This window comes from Monodelphis domestica, chromosome 2 (genome assembly GCF_027887165.1).
Source record: "Monodelphis domestica isolate mMonDom1 chromosome 2, mMonDom1.pri, whole genome shotgun sequence".
Classification (NCBI taxonomy): domain Eukaryota; kingdom Metazoa; phylum Chordata; class Mammalia; order Didelphimorphia; family Didelphidae; genus Monodelphis; species Monodelphis domestica.
This window is the reverse complement of record NC_077228.1, coordinates 267,219,207-267,233,876: the sequence shown is the minus strand read 5'-3', so window position 1 is coordinate 267,233,876 and position 14,670 is coordinate 267,219,207. Positions and strand designations below refer to the sequence as shown.

Genomic DNA, 14,670 nt, shown 5'->3' with positions numbered 1-14,670 from the left:
TCAAGTCAGAATGGAATTTTATGGTGGTTTATTTACAATAGAGTGAAGATATTAAGGAAGGAAGAAAGAAAGAGGAAAAAGAAAGAGATACCAGGCAGGACTTCAGAGGCCCCAGCCAAGGGGCATGGGGAGGTGGAGGCGCAGAGGATTAAATCTAGCACAGCTTCCAGCCACGAGCCTCCACCAAGATGAGGGGCCTCTTCAGAGGCTGGTGCCTCCAGAAAAGCCAAAGAAAGGGGAGTCAGCCTTGCACTCATCACATGACAGTCTAAGGGAAGCAATATGAGGTCTCATGCTCACAGTCAAGTTTCCCTGCCAAGTCCGTCTCACAGGAAGTGACATGAAATATAAAGGCAGTTCTTTACATCACTTCCTGCGTCTCACATGTACCAATGGTGGCTTAAACTTGGCTTTGGAAGGCCCAGGGAGTCAGTCAGTTGTTTCTATTTGTCACTTGCTAGCCCACATGGGTCATAGACCTTCCTCCCCTACACTTAATTCTTAAGTAGGGGTATATACATTCCTGGTAGCTAAAATTCTAAAGACTAAGCAGGGTGGAGTAAAATCTAAAATTCACATCCATTATGCTATATCTTCTGGGAAGTCTGATCATGCTCAGTTATTCAGACTGTTTATTGAGACACTGGCCAGGCATGACTCCCCACACTCCAATGGAAAGGTTCCCTAGATTACATCCTACCAATGAAATGGAAGAACACACTTGAGGAACACAGGAGTGACAGACCCAAAGACAATGATGGTGAACTTCTTCCTAGGGCTGACTTACCCTTTTTCTGTGTCTCCCCTTCACAGACCCACACAAAGTAGAAGAGACCCCTGTGCCCACAGTGCCAGCCACTGAGGCTCCTGAGCCCACAGAGAAGCCCCAGCTTGGGGAACTGACAGTGACAGGGGCCACCCAGGATTCCCTGCAGCTGTCCTGGACCATCTCCCAGGGAGACTTTGATTCCTTCACAATCCAGTACAAAGACAAGGATGGGAGACCCCAGATCATGCGTGTTGAAGGAGACCAGAATGAAGTTACCATCTCTGACCTGGAGCCTGACCACAAATACAAGATGAATCTCTATGGTTTCCATGATGGCCAGCGTGTGGGCCCAGTCTCTGTCATTGGCAAAACTGGTAAGTGAGGGACAGTAGAATTGTCAAGGGTGAGACTGCAGTGAGAAGGTATTTCCTTCCTGTTGATTGGTCTGTCTGTGTAGGTCCTTTGAAATATGGCCAGGATACCCGTGACCTCTTCCCACATTCCTTGTCTGTTGCCACAATTTCCATTTTTCTTCTTCCTACCTATTTAACGAGCATGACAAATACTCTGAAGCTAAGTAGAAAAGGGACCAGATCACTGAAGAGATGATACATCACTAGGATAATTTCTACTCTGCTAACTTCTCTGTGCTCCATTATACTATGTCTTCTGGGAAGTCTGATCATGCTCAGTTATTCAGACTGTTTATTGAGACACTGGCCAGGCATGACTCCCCACACTCCAATGGAAAGGTTCCCTAGATTACATCCTACCAATAAAATGGAAGAATTCCCTCTAGTCCCTGAACACACTTGAGGAACACAGGAGTGACAGACCCAAAGGCAATGATGGCGAACTTCTTCCTAGGGCTGACTTACCCTTTTTCTGTGTCTCCCCTTCACAGACCCACACAAAGTAGAAGAGACCCCTGTGCCCACAGTGCCAGCCACTGAGGCTCCTGAGCCCACAGAGAAGCCCCAGCTTGGGGAACTGACAGTGACAGGGGCCACCCAGGATTCCCTGCAGCTCTCATGGACCATCTCCCAGGGAGACTTTGACTCCTTCACAATCCAGTACAAAGACAAGGATGGGAGACCCCAGGCCATGCGTGTTGGGGGAGACCAGAATGAAGTTACCATCTCTGACCTGGAGCCTAACCACAAATACAAGATGAATCTCTATGGTTTCCATGATGGCCAGCGTGTGGGCCCAGTCTCTGTCATTGGCAAAACTGGTAAGTGAGGGACAGTAGAATTGTCAAGGGTGAGACTGTAGTGAGAAGGTATTTCCTTCCTGTTGATTGGTCTGTCTGTGTAGGTCCAATTTTCATTTTGCTTCTTCCTACCTATTTAAAAGAGTATGACAATTGTTCTGGGCTGAATGGGAAAGGAATTAGATCATTCGAAAAAAATGTCAAGGGGGAAGCTCAGCCTGAGCATTGGTGGTTGATTCTCTGTCTCCATGTTCATTCTATTTCTGCCCAATATCATTATCTTTGTTCATGTTCCAACTAATTCCCCAGAATCCATGGTTCAACTGGTTATTATTGGAGCTCTTGGTGCTCTGTTGACTACTCTGCTAGTAACTATTTCAACCATTCACCTTCTCCACCTGGTAGTTATAGGCTTAACCAGTTGGTTGAAATGCTCCTGGCACTTATCAAGTATCTCTGAAATTGTTATGTAAAAGCTTTTCTTTCATCATCTAAAGAACACACCTTTCTAGGATTGGATAGGGGAAGTTATTTATCTCTACAGACATATGTGTTCCATTAGACCACAGAACAAATTATGAAGAGTTAATCCATCCCCAAATCCATTTACCCTCTCTTTGGTTCCTTCCCTCTGGGCTTCAGATGAGGTCACAGATGAGACCCCGACCCCTACAATTCCAGCTACTGAGCCTCCAAAACCCACCAAAGAACTCCTCCTGGGGCAGCTGATGGTTACAGAGGCCAGCCCAGATTCTCTTCAACTCTCCTGGACTGTCACCCAGGGGGATTTTGATTCATTTATAATCCAGTACAAGGACAGGGATGGCCAACCCCAGACAGTTCGTGTGGAAGGTGACAAGAATGAAGTCACAATTTCTGGCTTGGAACCCAATCACAAATATAAGATGAATCTGTATGGTTTCCATGACAGACAGCGTGTGGGCCCTGTTTCTACCATAGGTATGATAAGTAAGTGATCAGGTTTTCTCTTTGCAACAACCCCATTCTAATTTAAAAAATTAATAACAAGATTTTCCAGTCACGTATAGCTAAAAACTTTATTTCAAATGGTAATCCATTTTGATTCAGTTCAGCAAGGGCTTGTTGGTATAGAGTTTGATCTGTGTCCCTTTGCCCCCAGGTCCTGCAGAGAGGGAGCATTTATGCTCTTTGTAATGGGGATGATCTCAAGGTGGCAGCTTTGGGGCAAGGGAAAGAGCCCAAGTTTGGGTCCCCAAAGATCTGGAAAACTGCTCTAGCTCTGCTGCTGACTCGCTCTTTGACTATGAACCACTCACACATGTTTCCTCAACTGTAAAATGTTTTTGTTGCCTATTTTACAGTGTGGTTGTGAAGCTCCGGGGGTTTTATGTGCAAGGGACTTTGTAAGCCATAAAGCACTATATAAATGCCAACTCTTATTAGTAACAGGTTGAGGGCAGAAGGCAAAGCATGTCCAGACTATCTGGTTAACCAGAATACCCCATTTCCCAACCATTCATTAGGCTGCATTTTCTAGGAGCTGTGCAAAGTATTATAACCACAGTTTATTATTTTTAGAAGTGTATTTCATAGGATCATAGATTTAGAGTTAGAAGGGACTTTACAGGATATCCAATCCAACCATTCATGTTATAGTTGAGGAATTGAGGCCTAGAGAAGGTAAGTGACCTGCCCAAGGTAGTCCAGCTAATAAGTAGCAGAGGTGAGATTTGAACCTAGGTTGCCCACTCCAAATCTAGCACACTTTCCATCATATCACAGAGTACTATTCCTTGGGGTACCTCTTCATGGTCCCTAAAGAGGAATCATTCACTTGAGAGACCCACATTTGCCCTTCCAAGCTCAGTTCAACTCTGTCTTGATTTGTCTCTATCCCAGTGCTAGAAGAAGAGACTCCATCCCCCACGGTCTTAACCACTGAGGCCCCTACAGAAGTCTCTGTTAAACCTCAGCTAGGGAAGCTGACAGTGATGAAGACCACCTCAGACTCTCTGCACCTCTCCTGGACTGTCCCTGAAGGCCAGTTTGACTCTTTCATGATGCAATACAAGAACGGGGATGGACAATCTAAAGCAGTTCGCACTGGGGGCAGCCAAAAAGAAATCATCATTTCTGGCCTGGAGCCTAATCACAAATACAAGATGAATCTCTTTGGCTTTTTTGATGGCCAGCGTGTGGGTCCCATCTCCACGACTGCTGTGACAGGTGAGTAGGGAGAACAAAGCTGTCTGGGGTAAGGGGCTTGGACCTGCTCTCTCAACCCCATAGAAATGACTATGCCCACACTTCCCATCACCTCCTCTCTCTGTGACCCCCGCCAGACCTCTGTGGCTGAATGTGGTTAAGAGAGGATTCTTTGAAAAGTTACTTGGCCGGCCTGGTGGCTGCTGTGGGCTCCTCCTTCCTTCGAATGCCATTTTTAGGAGTCCAACAGTGTTTTACACTGGGTTCCCTAGAACCTTCATGCAAAATATTTCCCAGGTTTCACTTAAATTCCTACCACCCTAAATCCCCTGTACTCCCCTCTGCAGCTCATTTCAGTTGGTCTCTGTTCTTCTCTGACCTAGCTCCTGAAGACACTGAAGTCCCACCAGAACCCTACCTAGGGGAGTTAACTGTGACAGACGTAAGGCAGGACTCCCTGCACCTCAGCTGGAGTGTCCTTCAGGGCCCCTTCGACTCCTTTGTGATCCAGTACAAAGATAGAGAGGGGAAGCCCCAGGTGCTGCCAGTAGCAGGTGACCAGAGTGGGGTCACTGTCTCTGGCCTAGAGCCCTCCCGGAAATACAAGTTCCTGCTCTTTGGACTTCACAATGGGAAACGCAGTGCCCCTACCTCTGCAGAAGCCAAGACCCGTGAGTGCACAATAGAAATTTACTTTTTCCAGACTTTGTTTTTCCACGTTCCTCTCTCTGCCACTGTTAGGAACCTAGAGTCCTGGAATGTTTTCATTCTTGTCCTGTTTCACTCTCTAGTGGTTGTGATTAGAACATTCTTTCCTCCATGATCAGAGCAAGAAAAAAACTATGAGGCGCTTGTTACGCCAGGACCTCGAATCCCACCTTTGTAATGCCAGACTTTACCTCCTTCCCAGTACTTGATGCAGGGTGAAGTCGCACTAAGGGCACTCAGGAGAGAACTACTCAAACCCCAGAGTCAATAATTATTAACTCAAGTGACCTTATGTCATTGAAACCTCTCCAAGCCTCAGTTTTTCCTGTGCATAAAAATGGGAATAATAATACTATCTTCTTCATTGAGTTGTTATGAGAAAAATATTTTGTAAAAGTTGAAACTCTAGAAATGTAGGCTACTGCTACTACTTCCTTGTTTCCTATCCATTTAGTTTTTCTTCTAACTTGTATTCCTACTAGTATATATTATTATCTCCCTTTCTTTGGGCTGGCTTTTTTCTATCCCTATAAATTTCTAAATGAATAGAAAATGTAGTCCCTACACTTCAGGAATCTCTGTTCTTCCAGAATTTATAGTTTCCTTCCTCAGAGACCTGAACTAACCTAGCCTTAGGAAAGCTGCTTTAGATAGGATTGCCTTTTCTCTCTACCCCTTTTTTCTGTTTCCCTATGCCTTTGCAGTTGTCTCTAATTATCTTCTCTCTTTCCATCTCTCTCTCTCTCTCTCTCTCTCTCTCTCTATTTTTCCTTCCTCATCTCTGTCTCTCCTACAGTTCCAGCAGTGAAGCCATCTCCCCTCTTAGGGGAGATGATTGTGACAGACTCAACTCCAGACTCTTTGAACCTCTCCTGGACAATCCTTCAAGGTCCCTTTGATTCCTTTGTGGTCCAGTACAAGGACAAGGATGGTCAGCTGCAGGTGGTACCTGTAGGAAAAGATCAGAGAGAGATCACCATCTCCAACTTAGAACCTAACCGGAAGTACAAGTTCCTGCTCTATGGACTCTTTGGCAAGAAACGAATTGGCCCTATCTCTGCAGATGGCATCACAGGTGAGTAAGACCCAAGAGAACCTATTTCTTCTCCCCGTCTCCCAAACAGTATTGTGCCAAAGTTTTTCCCCAGAGTGGCTTTTTCTTAAGTGCCCCCTAAAAGAGACCCCATAACCTGCCCTTTAAGATTCATTTTACTTCCAAGCTATTCTTAATAGTCAGAAAGTTCCAGTTCTGTCTATCTGAATTTTTTCCTTCTCTGTAATGGCCTGTTTTTAACTTGAACATTTTTCCAACTGGGCCTTATCTCCTCTAGGCTATTGCAATGGCAGCCCAGGGCCATCTTTATGGCTTTGGGCCTCTTTGGTAACCTTTTCTTCCCTGTCATGGCTCCTATTCCTTTATTAGCCATCATCCCTTCTTACTTTTAATTAGGTTTTCTTTTTTCCTTAAGTCAATTAAAAATGAGAGGAACTATTGAGGGGCAGGATAGTCTAGTAGATGGAGCAACAAAATGGTTGGGTTCAAACCTCACCACACTTATTAGTTCTGTGACCCCAGGAAAGTCACTAAATATCTCTGAATCTTAATTTTCTCATGTGTAAAATGGAAATAATACTTATAGTATCTAACTTCATATGGTTTTTGTGAGACTCAAATGCTATATTATATGAAAAGCTTTTCGTAAACTTTAAAGTGCCATGTAAATGTCATTACAACTACTAGCATCATTTTTATTTTTAAGCCCTTACCTTCTGTCTTGGAATGGATATTGACTATTGGTTCAAGGCAGAAGAGGGGTAAGGGCTAGGCAATGGGGGGTTAAGTGATTTGCCCAGAGTCACACAGCTAGGAATTGTCTGAGGTCAAATTTGAACCCAGGACCTCCCATATCCAGGCTTGGCTCTCAATCCACTAAGCCACCTGGCTGCTCCTTAATTAAACCTTAATGAATTGCATGACATTAGTGTCCTAGAGAAGGAAAATATCATGGTCTCATAGATACCAACTAGAATAGTTGGAATTTGAACCCTGAGCAAGTGCTCTGTCCATTACATAGTTCAGAAGGAGCTGACAGCACTTCCATTCCTTTAGTGCTCTAGAAAAAACATAACTTAGCACCCAATTAATTTGCTAATAACTACCCCCTACCCCGCTACCCCCCCACCAGTTAATTTGCTGGGAACAAGAAGTATTTAACTGGGGGGAAAATGCATAAATACTAGTATTAAAAGGTTTTCCTTAACAACCTCACAACAAGGCATAGATTGTAAAGGAGTTGTTGAGTTTTCCCACAATCCCATACATAAGGGGCGAAGTTCTTTAATCATCTTCAGAGGATATATGGCCTTGGCCATTGGGTGAACTTAGCTGACAACACACAGAAAGATGAATGATTTCCTGCAAGAATCATTCATACTTCATGTATCTATGTTTCTGCATATACCCATGTATGCATGCATCTATAGATACACATGAGTGTATGTGTATATATGTATACACACATATATACATACATTCATGTATGCATGTATTTTGTTGTCATCATTTTCATTGTGTTAGACTTTTGTGACCTCATTTGGAGTTTTCTTGGCAAAGATATTGAAGTAATTTACCAATTCCAAATACCAGCTCACTGTACAGATGAGGAAACTGAGGCAAACAGGGTTAAGTGACTTGTCCAGGGTCACACAGCTAATAAGTATCTGATGCTAGATTTGAACTCAGATCTTCCTGACTCTAGGGATCAGCATGCTACCCACTATGCCACCTAGCTGTCCCATATGCATGTATGTTACACACATATGCATTATTATATGTGTGTATATATACACACATACACACATGTATGTATATGTGTGTGGGCAGCTTGATGGTCAGGTGGATAGAGTGCCAGCCTTGGCATCAGGAAAACTCATCTTCCCAAGTTCAAATCTGGCCTCAGACACTTACTAGTTGTGTGGCTCTGGGCAAGTCATTTAATGTTGTTGGCCTTGGTTTCTCAACTATAAAATGAGCTGGAGAAGAAAATGGCAAACCACTGCAGTGTCTCTGCCAAGAAAACCCCAAATGGGGTCACAAAGAGTCAGAAAAGACACAACCAAAAACGACTAAACAATAAAAACAAATGTGTGTATGCATGTAGGTAAACTATCCAGAATGTTTAAGAGTGGGAGATAGGGGGCAACTGGTTGACTCAGTGTATTGAGAGTCAGGTCTAGAGACTGGAGGTCCTGGGTTCAAATGTGACCTCAGACACTTCCCAGCTGTGTGACCCTGGGCAAGTCACTTAACCACCATTGCCTGGCCCTTACCTTCTATACCAATATACAGTATTGACTCCAAGACAGAAGGTAAGGGTTTTAAATTAAAAAAAAAAAGAGTGGAAGATAGTCCAAACTTCTAGAAGTTGTGGGATGGGTGGTGAGCTGGGTTAACCACTCCTATTTGCCCCCTTTTCACACTACTACTGACTCACTACCTAGATGAATTTCCCAGTATAAATGTGCTTTCTATGCTCTGGGAAGTGGCCTCAAAGAATATGGAATTACCTCTAATTTTTTTAGTTTTTTAGTTTTGAACCAGAGATAATAAATAATACTCTAGAAAAACACCTCCATGTTAGATCTCTCTCACTTCTCTAGGGATATTTCCACTTCAGTTACCACCCTGCAAACACATTTCCAATTGGTATAACCAAACCAGGAATGGTCTTTGGTTAACACTGTTTGTAGAGACAAAATAACTGTTTAATGCAAAGAAAGGTAAATAGACTTTCCCAGGCTTCCATGAAGGATCCCCATGGAAGAAAAGGGATACAAGATTACTGCCTTGTAATTTCTAGTCTCAAGGTTTTTATTAACACAGCTCTATCATGATATCTCTCATACACAATCTACCCAAGTAACCTCTCTTCCTGAGTCCTTTCCTTTTTTTGTATAGCAGCAGATTCAGGCTTTCTCATGGCCTTCCTTTTCTTCAGCCTCTAGTGTCATCAGAAGCTGAATTTCTCTTTAAGTTTCTCCCAGATTCATTGATCTGACTTTTTACAGGTTGCCTAAAGCCATAGGCTCTGGAGTGGTTTCTATTCCAGTTTTTTCAGACTTAGTCACATCCTATAAAAGGATCACTGAATGTGTAATGTTTTACAGTTAGTTTAACACTTCATTATTTGGTCCTCAGGAATTAGACTATAAAAGACTAATTTCTTATAATTAGTTTAAGTAGGAAACTACCAAGATGTTGGCCTAGAGTGATCTTATCCTCTGTCCTGCCCTGCTACACACTGCCACTTAGAATCACAGAACTTAGAAGTGGCAACAGTGATCATCAAGTCCCACCCCCTACACAAAGTGAATTCTCTTTGTCTCATACCCTCCAAGTAAGTAGGCATCTAGCCTCTGCTTGAAGACTTCCAAAGAAGTAGAACTATTTTTCAAGGCATCCCATTGCATTTTTGGACAGCTCTAATTATTAAGAAGTTTTTCCTAAATTTGCTTCCAGAAACTTCCACTTATTGCTCCTGGTTCTGTGCTAGTAAACCAAAAGAACAAGTTGAATCTGTCTTCTACCTAAAAATTTTAAAGACAACCATCACCTCTTCCTCCCCACCTCTCTATACTGTCTTCTCTTCTTTAGGCTAATTGTGCCCAGTTACTTCAAGTGATCCACATTTGACATGGACTTAGGGCCCTTCCCCATCTTGGTACCCCTCCTTTGGTCACTCTCTGCATTATCAATGGTTTCCAGAAATAAACATAGTACTCTGGAAGAATTCTAACAAGGGCAGAGTATGGTGATTATTACCACCTCCTTCCTGGAAATTGTGCCTCTCAATGCAGTCCAAAATTCCATTAGCTTTTTTGGCTGCCACATCACACAACTGACTCATACTGGCTCATGTAGTTCACCAAAACCCACAGTTTTTTTTTTTTCAGAGTCACTGCTGTCTAATCATACCTCCCCCATCTTATATTTATGAAGTTGATTTTTTGTACCCAAATGCTAGAGTTTACATTTATCCCTAATGGCTTTCATTTTGTTAGATTGAACCCATACAGCCAAGATCTTTTTAGATCCTTGCTCAGTCAGAGGAAAGTCTGTCCTCATGATTTGTGAAAGATATTTTCAACAGGTAATTTGTCTCTCAGAGGAAAACTCCTGAGTTTTCACTTTTCTCTGTCTCAGTTCTACTGGATTTTTCCAGGGTCCTGAGCTAAGACAGCTACTCTCACCAGTATTCTTGGCCATTTAGAACATTCCAATGCCCCTGGACATCCCAGCCTAGTTGTGAACAAATTCCTTTTTTTTTCCATTCATTCATTAAGCATTTATCAAGCAACTATTATGTGTCCATCTCTGTGCTAGGCACTCAGGATACAGAGAGAAAAACAAAATATTCCCTGCCCAAAAAGAGCTTCCATTCTATTGCGGGGGGGGGGGGTGGTGGTGGTGGTGGTGGTGGTGGTGAGAATGGGGTCAATATGTACCCAGGTATGGTCGTTCAAATATATATATTAAATCCACAGAAAATAATCGCTGGGGTGGAAAATAGAAATGTCGCCTCAGGGGAAATCAAGAAATGGCTCTTGTAGGATATAGACCTTGAGCTTTAAGCAGGACTTGGAGTAAGAGGTGAGATGAGGAAGAGAAGGGTTTCAGTGAATCCTTTTAGTTCAACTAAAAAACGAGCTTGGAGTATTTTTTAAATAACTTTTTCTAGGAAACAATGAAAAAAACAAACCAAACAACCAAAACCAAATAAAAAACCTTGAAATAATGAATTAGAATGATGAATTTTCAGAAAAACTTTTTGTCCTAACTGCACCCATGCTGACAATTAACTTGGCTGTCACAGGACATTAGTATGACTAAGTCTTGTGAAATTCTTGTTCTGTTTCACAACCTGTTTCCTAGTCCCTTTCTAGTTGCGGGTCCCCAGGTTGCTTCCTCTGGGCTGTAGTTAGGGTTACCAACTTGCTGCTATTTGATTCATTGAGCTAAAGTCCTTATCACAGCAGCAAATTGCTTTTTTATTGACTAACATGTACTGATATAGTCCTTTTGTTCGGGTTCTGGTTTTGATTTTAGGACTAAGAGATGTGCTTGCCTTTCTGCTCTGCAGCTTCCCTGTAAGGATTCTCTGATCTGTTCCCTACAATTCTTCCTGCTAAACTAGCAATTGCCTTCTTCATCCCCGTTGGATGCTTCTATGACTCCAGTCTCTTGGAAGCCCTACCCTCTTTTTGACTTATTTTTCTGTCTAGTTCCTTCTGCTTGAGGCAGTCACTAGCTGGTAAGGCTAGTTCTACCCTTTAGAGAAGCTAGACGTCTTCTTCTGGGTCTCTAAGCTACCATCTGGTCTAGATAACTTTGCAGTTATACGACCTACATGGTGGGGTCCATCATTTCCTCTCTGAGTCTGCCACTTTCATGTCATTCCCTGGAATGGCAACTGGAAGCATAATTAAGTCTCCTCTTACCTCCCGTGTTAAATATGCTTCCTGTTTGTGCCTTCTGTGTTCCCATTTCCTGTATGAGGAGTACCCTGGCTCTTAGACCTTTTACAGAGCTGAGATTCTCCATAGATCCTGAGCCCAGTTAGTGAGCAAACCTTCCCTGGCTCAGGTCACCAACCACTCTGTTCCCTTCCCCAGGCTCTCTCTGATGATTCATTTCATCGCCTTTCCCCATATGGGAACAGTTTTTCTGCAATTTAGTCACCCTAGTACTACAATGTTGAAACAATTCTACACACATACTAACACCAACAATAAAAGAAAAGGTGTTACCTTAATCCAGTCCATTCCAACAAGCCTCTCTCAAGAGCCCAATCTCAAGTTTTCTAGCATTTGCTTTCCAAGTATGTCCCTTCTCCGCAAGACTATCCTGGGCACGTATTTAGGGTTCCTATAACCCAGGCTACATGCCCACTATTTCCCCCTCTAGGTCTCTCTCCTAATATCTCCCTGGCTAGGCAGCCCCAGCCTGGGTCGAAGCAAGGCAGAGTTAATTCTTCAATTGACTCATTTTCCTCTCTCTTTCTCTTTTCCCACTTTAGCCCCACCTGTTATGCCTCATTTCCCACTTTCTCCCCTTCACTTGGCTTCTCACCCTAGGGACAATTGAAGGGTAAGGGATAAAGGAAGGCTTGACCTCATAAGAAAAATATGGGAAAAGTTGATGTCACTGTTCCAATGACTCAGCTGCCCCAGAGGCAAAGGAATTGGGGGGGGGGGCGTGAGGGTGTGGGCAAAGATTTGGGTCTCTGACCTTCACCCTACTCCCAGGAACATGAATCATACGAGCCAGAGCCAACTGGCTAGACTAACAACAAGCTGTGACTTAGGATGTCAGAATTTTCTTCCTAATTCCCTTCTTATTACTGTCTTTCTTTTAAACCTTTACCTTCTGTCTTAGTAGCAATATTAAGTATAAGTTCTAAGACAGAAGGGCAACAAGGGTTAGGCAACAGGGGTTAAATGACTTGCCCAGGGCCACACAGCTAGGAAGTGTCTGAGGTTGGATTTGAACCCAAGACTTCCCATCTTTAGGCCCAGCTCTCTATCCATGGAGCCACCTACCTGATCCCCTTATTGCTTTTCTAAAAGTCTCAAAGTCTTTTAGTCTGGGGCCACCCCATCCTGCCCTAGCCTCAGGTTCCTATCAGTTCATCATCAAGCCTCTTCCTCAGATCTCTCCCTTTTTCTCCCATGTCTGTCCCTTCGTGTATCCACCTCATCTATTTCAGACCTCCTCCTTACACCTACAGTGGCAATGAGGCCTGCCTCACTGAGCCTTGGGAAGTAGGTATAGACAATGTTATCTACTCCACAGGGCAGGTCAAGAAAACAGAAGGGCCTGCACAGGGGGTAGGGATTTGAGGATGGGAGGGGTTGTTACCATGATTCATGAAAGAAGATTAGCTCAACTGCTACTTCTAGCCCCAAAACTTGCTATTTGGGGGTGTCTCCAAGGCAACTAACATGTATCCTTTTCATTGTGTGTTTCCTTCAGAATTCTGGCCCTTCCCTGGTCAGAAGACTTGCCAAGACTAGGCCCCAGGGGCAAACTGAGGTGAAAGAGAGGACCTCCTTTCCCCTCTTTACCTCCTTTTATATGACTAATTTATTTATTCAACAGTTGGCCTAACTGATGTGTGACTTATTCTAGGCAAAAATAAGTGGTGACAGCAGTGGTAAAAGGAGACAGGGGCAGAAAGATGGGGGGCTTTGTCTATGCTAGGGCAGAAGGAGAATGTGGGTCTAGGCCCTGAGACTTTGACAAGAAAAGGCTCTGAAGGAGAACTAGCCAATGTCCTATAATTCTGGAGGCCAGGACCAGAACTAACCTATTAACAACCATTTTTTTCCCCTTTCCGAAACCTAATCTTCAATTCTTCTTGACAATAGTACAAAAACTTGTTCAGTCATGTCTGACTCTCTGTGACCCCATTTGGGGTTTTCTTGGTAAGGATACTGGATGCCAGTTCATTTTACAGATGAGGAAACTGAGACCAACAAGGTTAAGTGATTTGCCCAGAGTTATACAGTTAGTAAAGTGTCTGAGGCTGGATCTGAACTCAGAAAAGGGAGTCTTCCTGTCTACAGGCCCAGCTCTTTATCTACTGTGCCACCTAGAAGACCACAAATTTCTTCTGACTAGTTTGGGCTGAGAACCCTTTTTTAATTCTCTACTGGTATTATTCCTATACTCTGTTTATTGATTGTTTTTTTTAATGTCTTACTTGGTTTTCCACCATAGTCATTTCTTCAATATTCTCTTTCTCTCTGACCATCCAGACATGAATATATAAAAATAATTAATAATAATATGATAGAAAAGAATATGTAGAGAAAGAGAGAAACAGCTAGGTGTTACAATGGATAGATAGAGAGCTGGGAGTCAGGAAGACCGGTTCAAAACCAACTTCAAGCACTTTCTAGCTGTGTGAGCCTGGGCAAGTCACTTACCCCCCATTACCTAGCCCTTACACTCTTCTGCCTTAGAACCAATATACAGTATTGATTCTAAGATGGAAGATAAAGGTTTAAAAAAAATAAGTGACACTGTGGTATAATCAAACGTAATGGACTTCTCCATTAGTGGCAGTGTAATGTCCCTGAACAATCTGCAGGGATCTAGGAGAAAAAACACTATTCATAAGCAGAGGACAAACTGTGGGAGTAGAAACACCGAGGAAAAGCAACTGCCTGACTACAGCGGTTGAGGGGACATGACAGAGGAGAGACTCTAAACAAACACTCTAATGCAAATACTAACAACATGGCAATGGGTTCGAATCAAGAACACATGTGATACCCAGTGGAATCACGCGTTGGCTACAGGGGGTGGGGGGGAGGAAAAGAAAATGATCTTTGTCTTTAATGAATAATGCATGGAAATGATCAAATAAAATACTATAAAATTAAAAAAAAAACAAGTGACTTGTAACATCTTTTCATATGATCATTGATGGTTTATGATTCGCCTTTCGAAAACTCCTCATGTTCTTTGACTACTTACTTATTAGGAAATGACTCTTAGTCATATATCTATTTAGATCACTTCCCTAGATACCTTTCTTGGCTATCATGCTTTTATCTGAGATACTCAATATAGGATGCTTCATTTGTCTTCTTACCTTTGTTGCACTGATTTATTCATGCAAATTTTTTTAAAAATTTTTATATATCCAGAGGTGTCTTTTGCCCTTTGCAATCATTTCTCCCTTGTTTTGTTATGAAACTTTTCTCTCTTTTTTAAATTCTCTCCTAG

General features: G+C 42.8%; 1 protein-coding gene across 9 annotated transcripts in view; it reads left to right on the top strand.

Moving 5' to 3' along the window:
• The window catches only part of TNXB (tenascin XB), a 79,101-nt gene that overhangs the window by 56,617 nt on the left and 7,814 nt on the right, over positions 1-14,670 (top strand). For 8 of the 9 annotated variants that reach the window (XM_056817927.1, XM_056817926.1, XM_056817925.1 and 5 more), the window contains 5 exons: positions 814-1,143; positions 1,674-2,003; positions 3,864-4,190; positions 4,553-4,840; positions 5,674-5,952. In XM_056817927.1, coding sequence (XP_056673905.1) covers positions 814-1,143; positions 1,674-2,003; positions 3,864-4,190; positions 4,553-4,840; positions 5,674-5,952 — 1,554 coding nt within the window. Of the gene's footprint in view, positions 1-813; positions 1,144-1,673; positions 2,004-2,624; positions 3,837-3,863; positions 4,191-4,552; positions 4,841-5,673; positions 5,953-14,670 lie in introns of those variants that run through there. The other variant, XM_056817929.1, reaches the window with a different exon arrangement.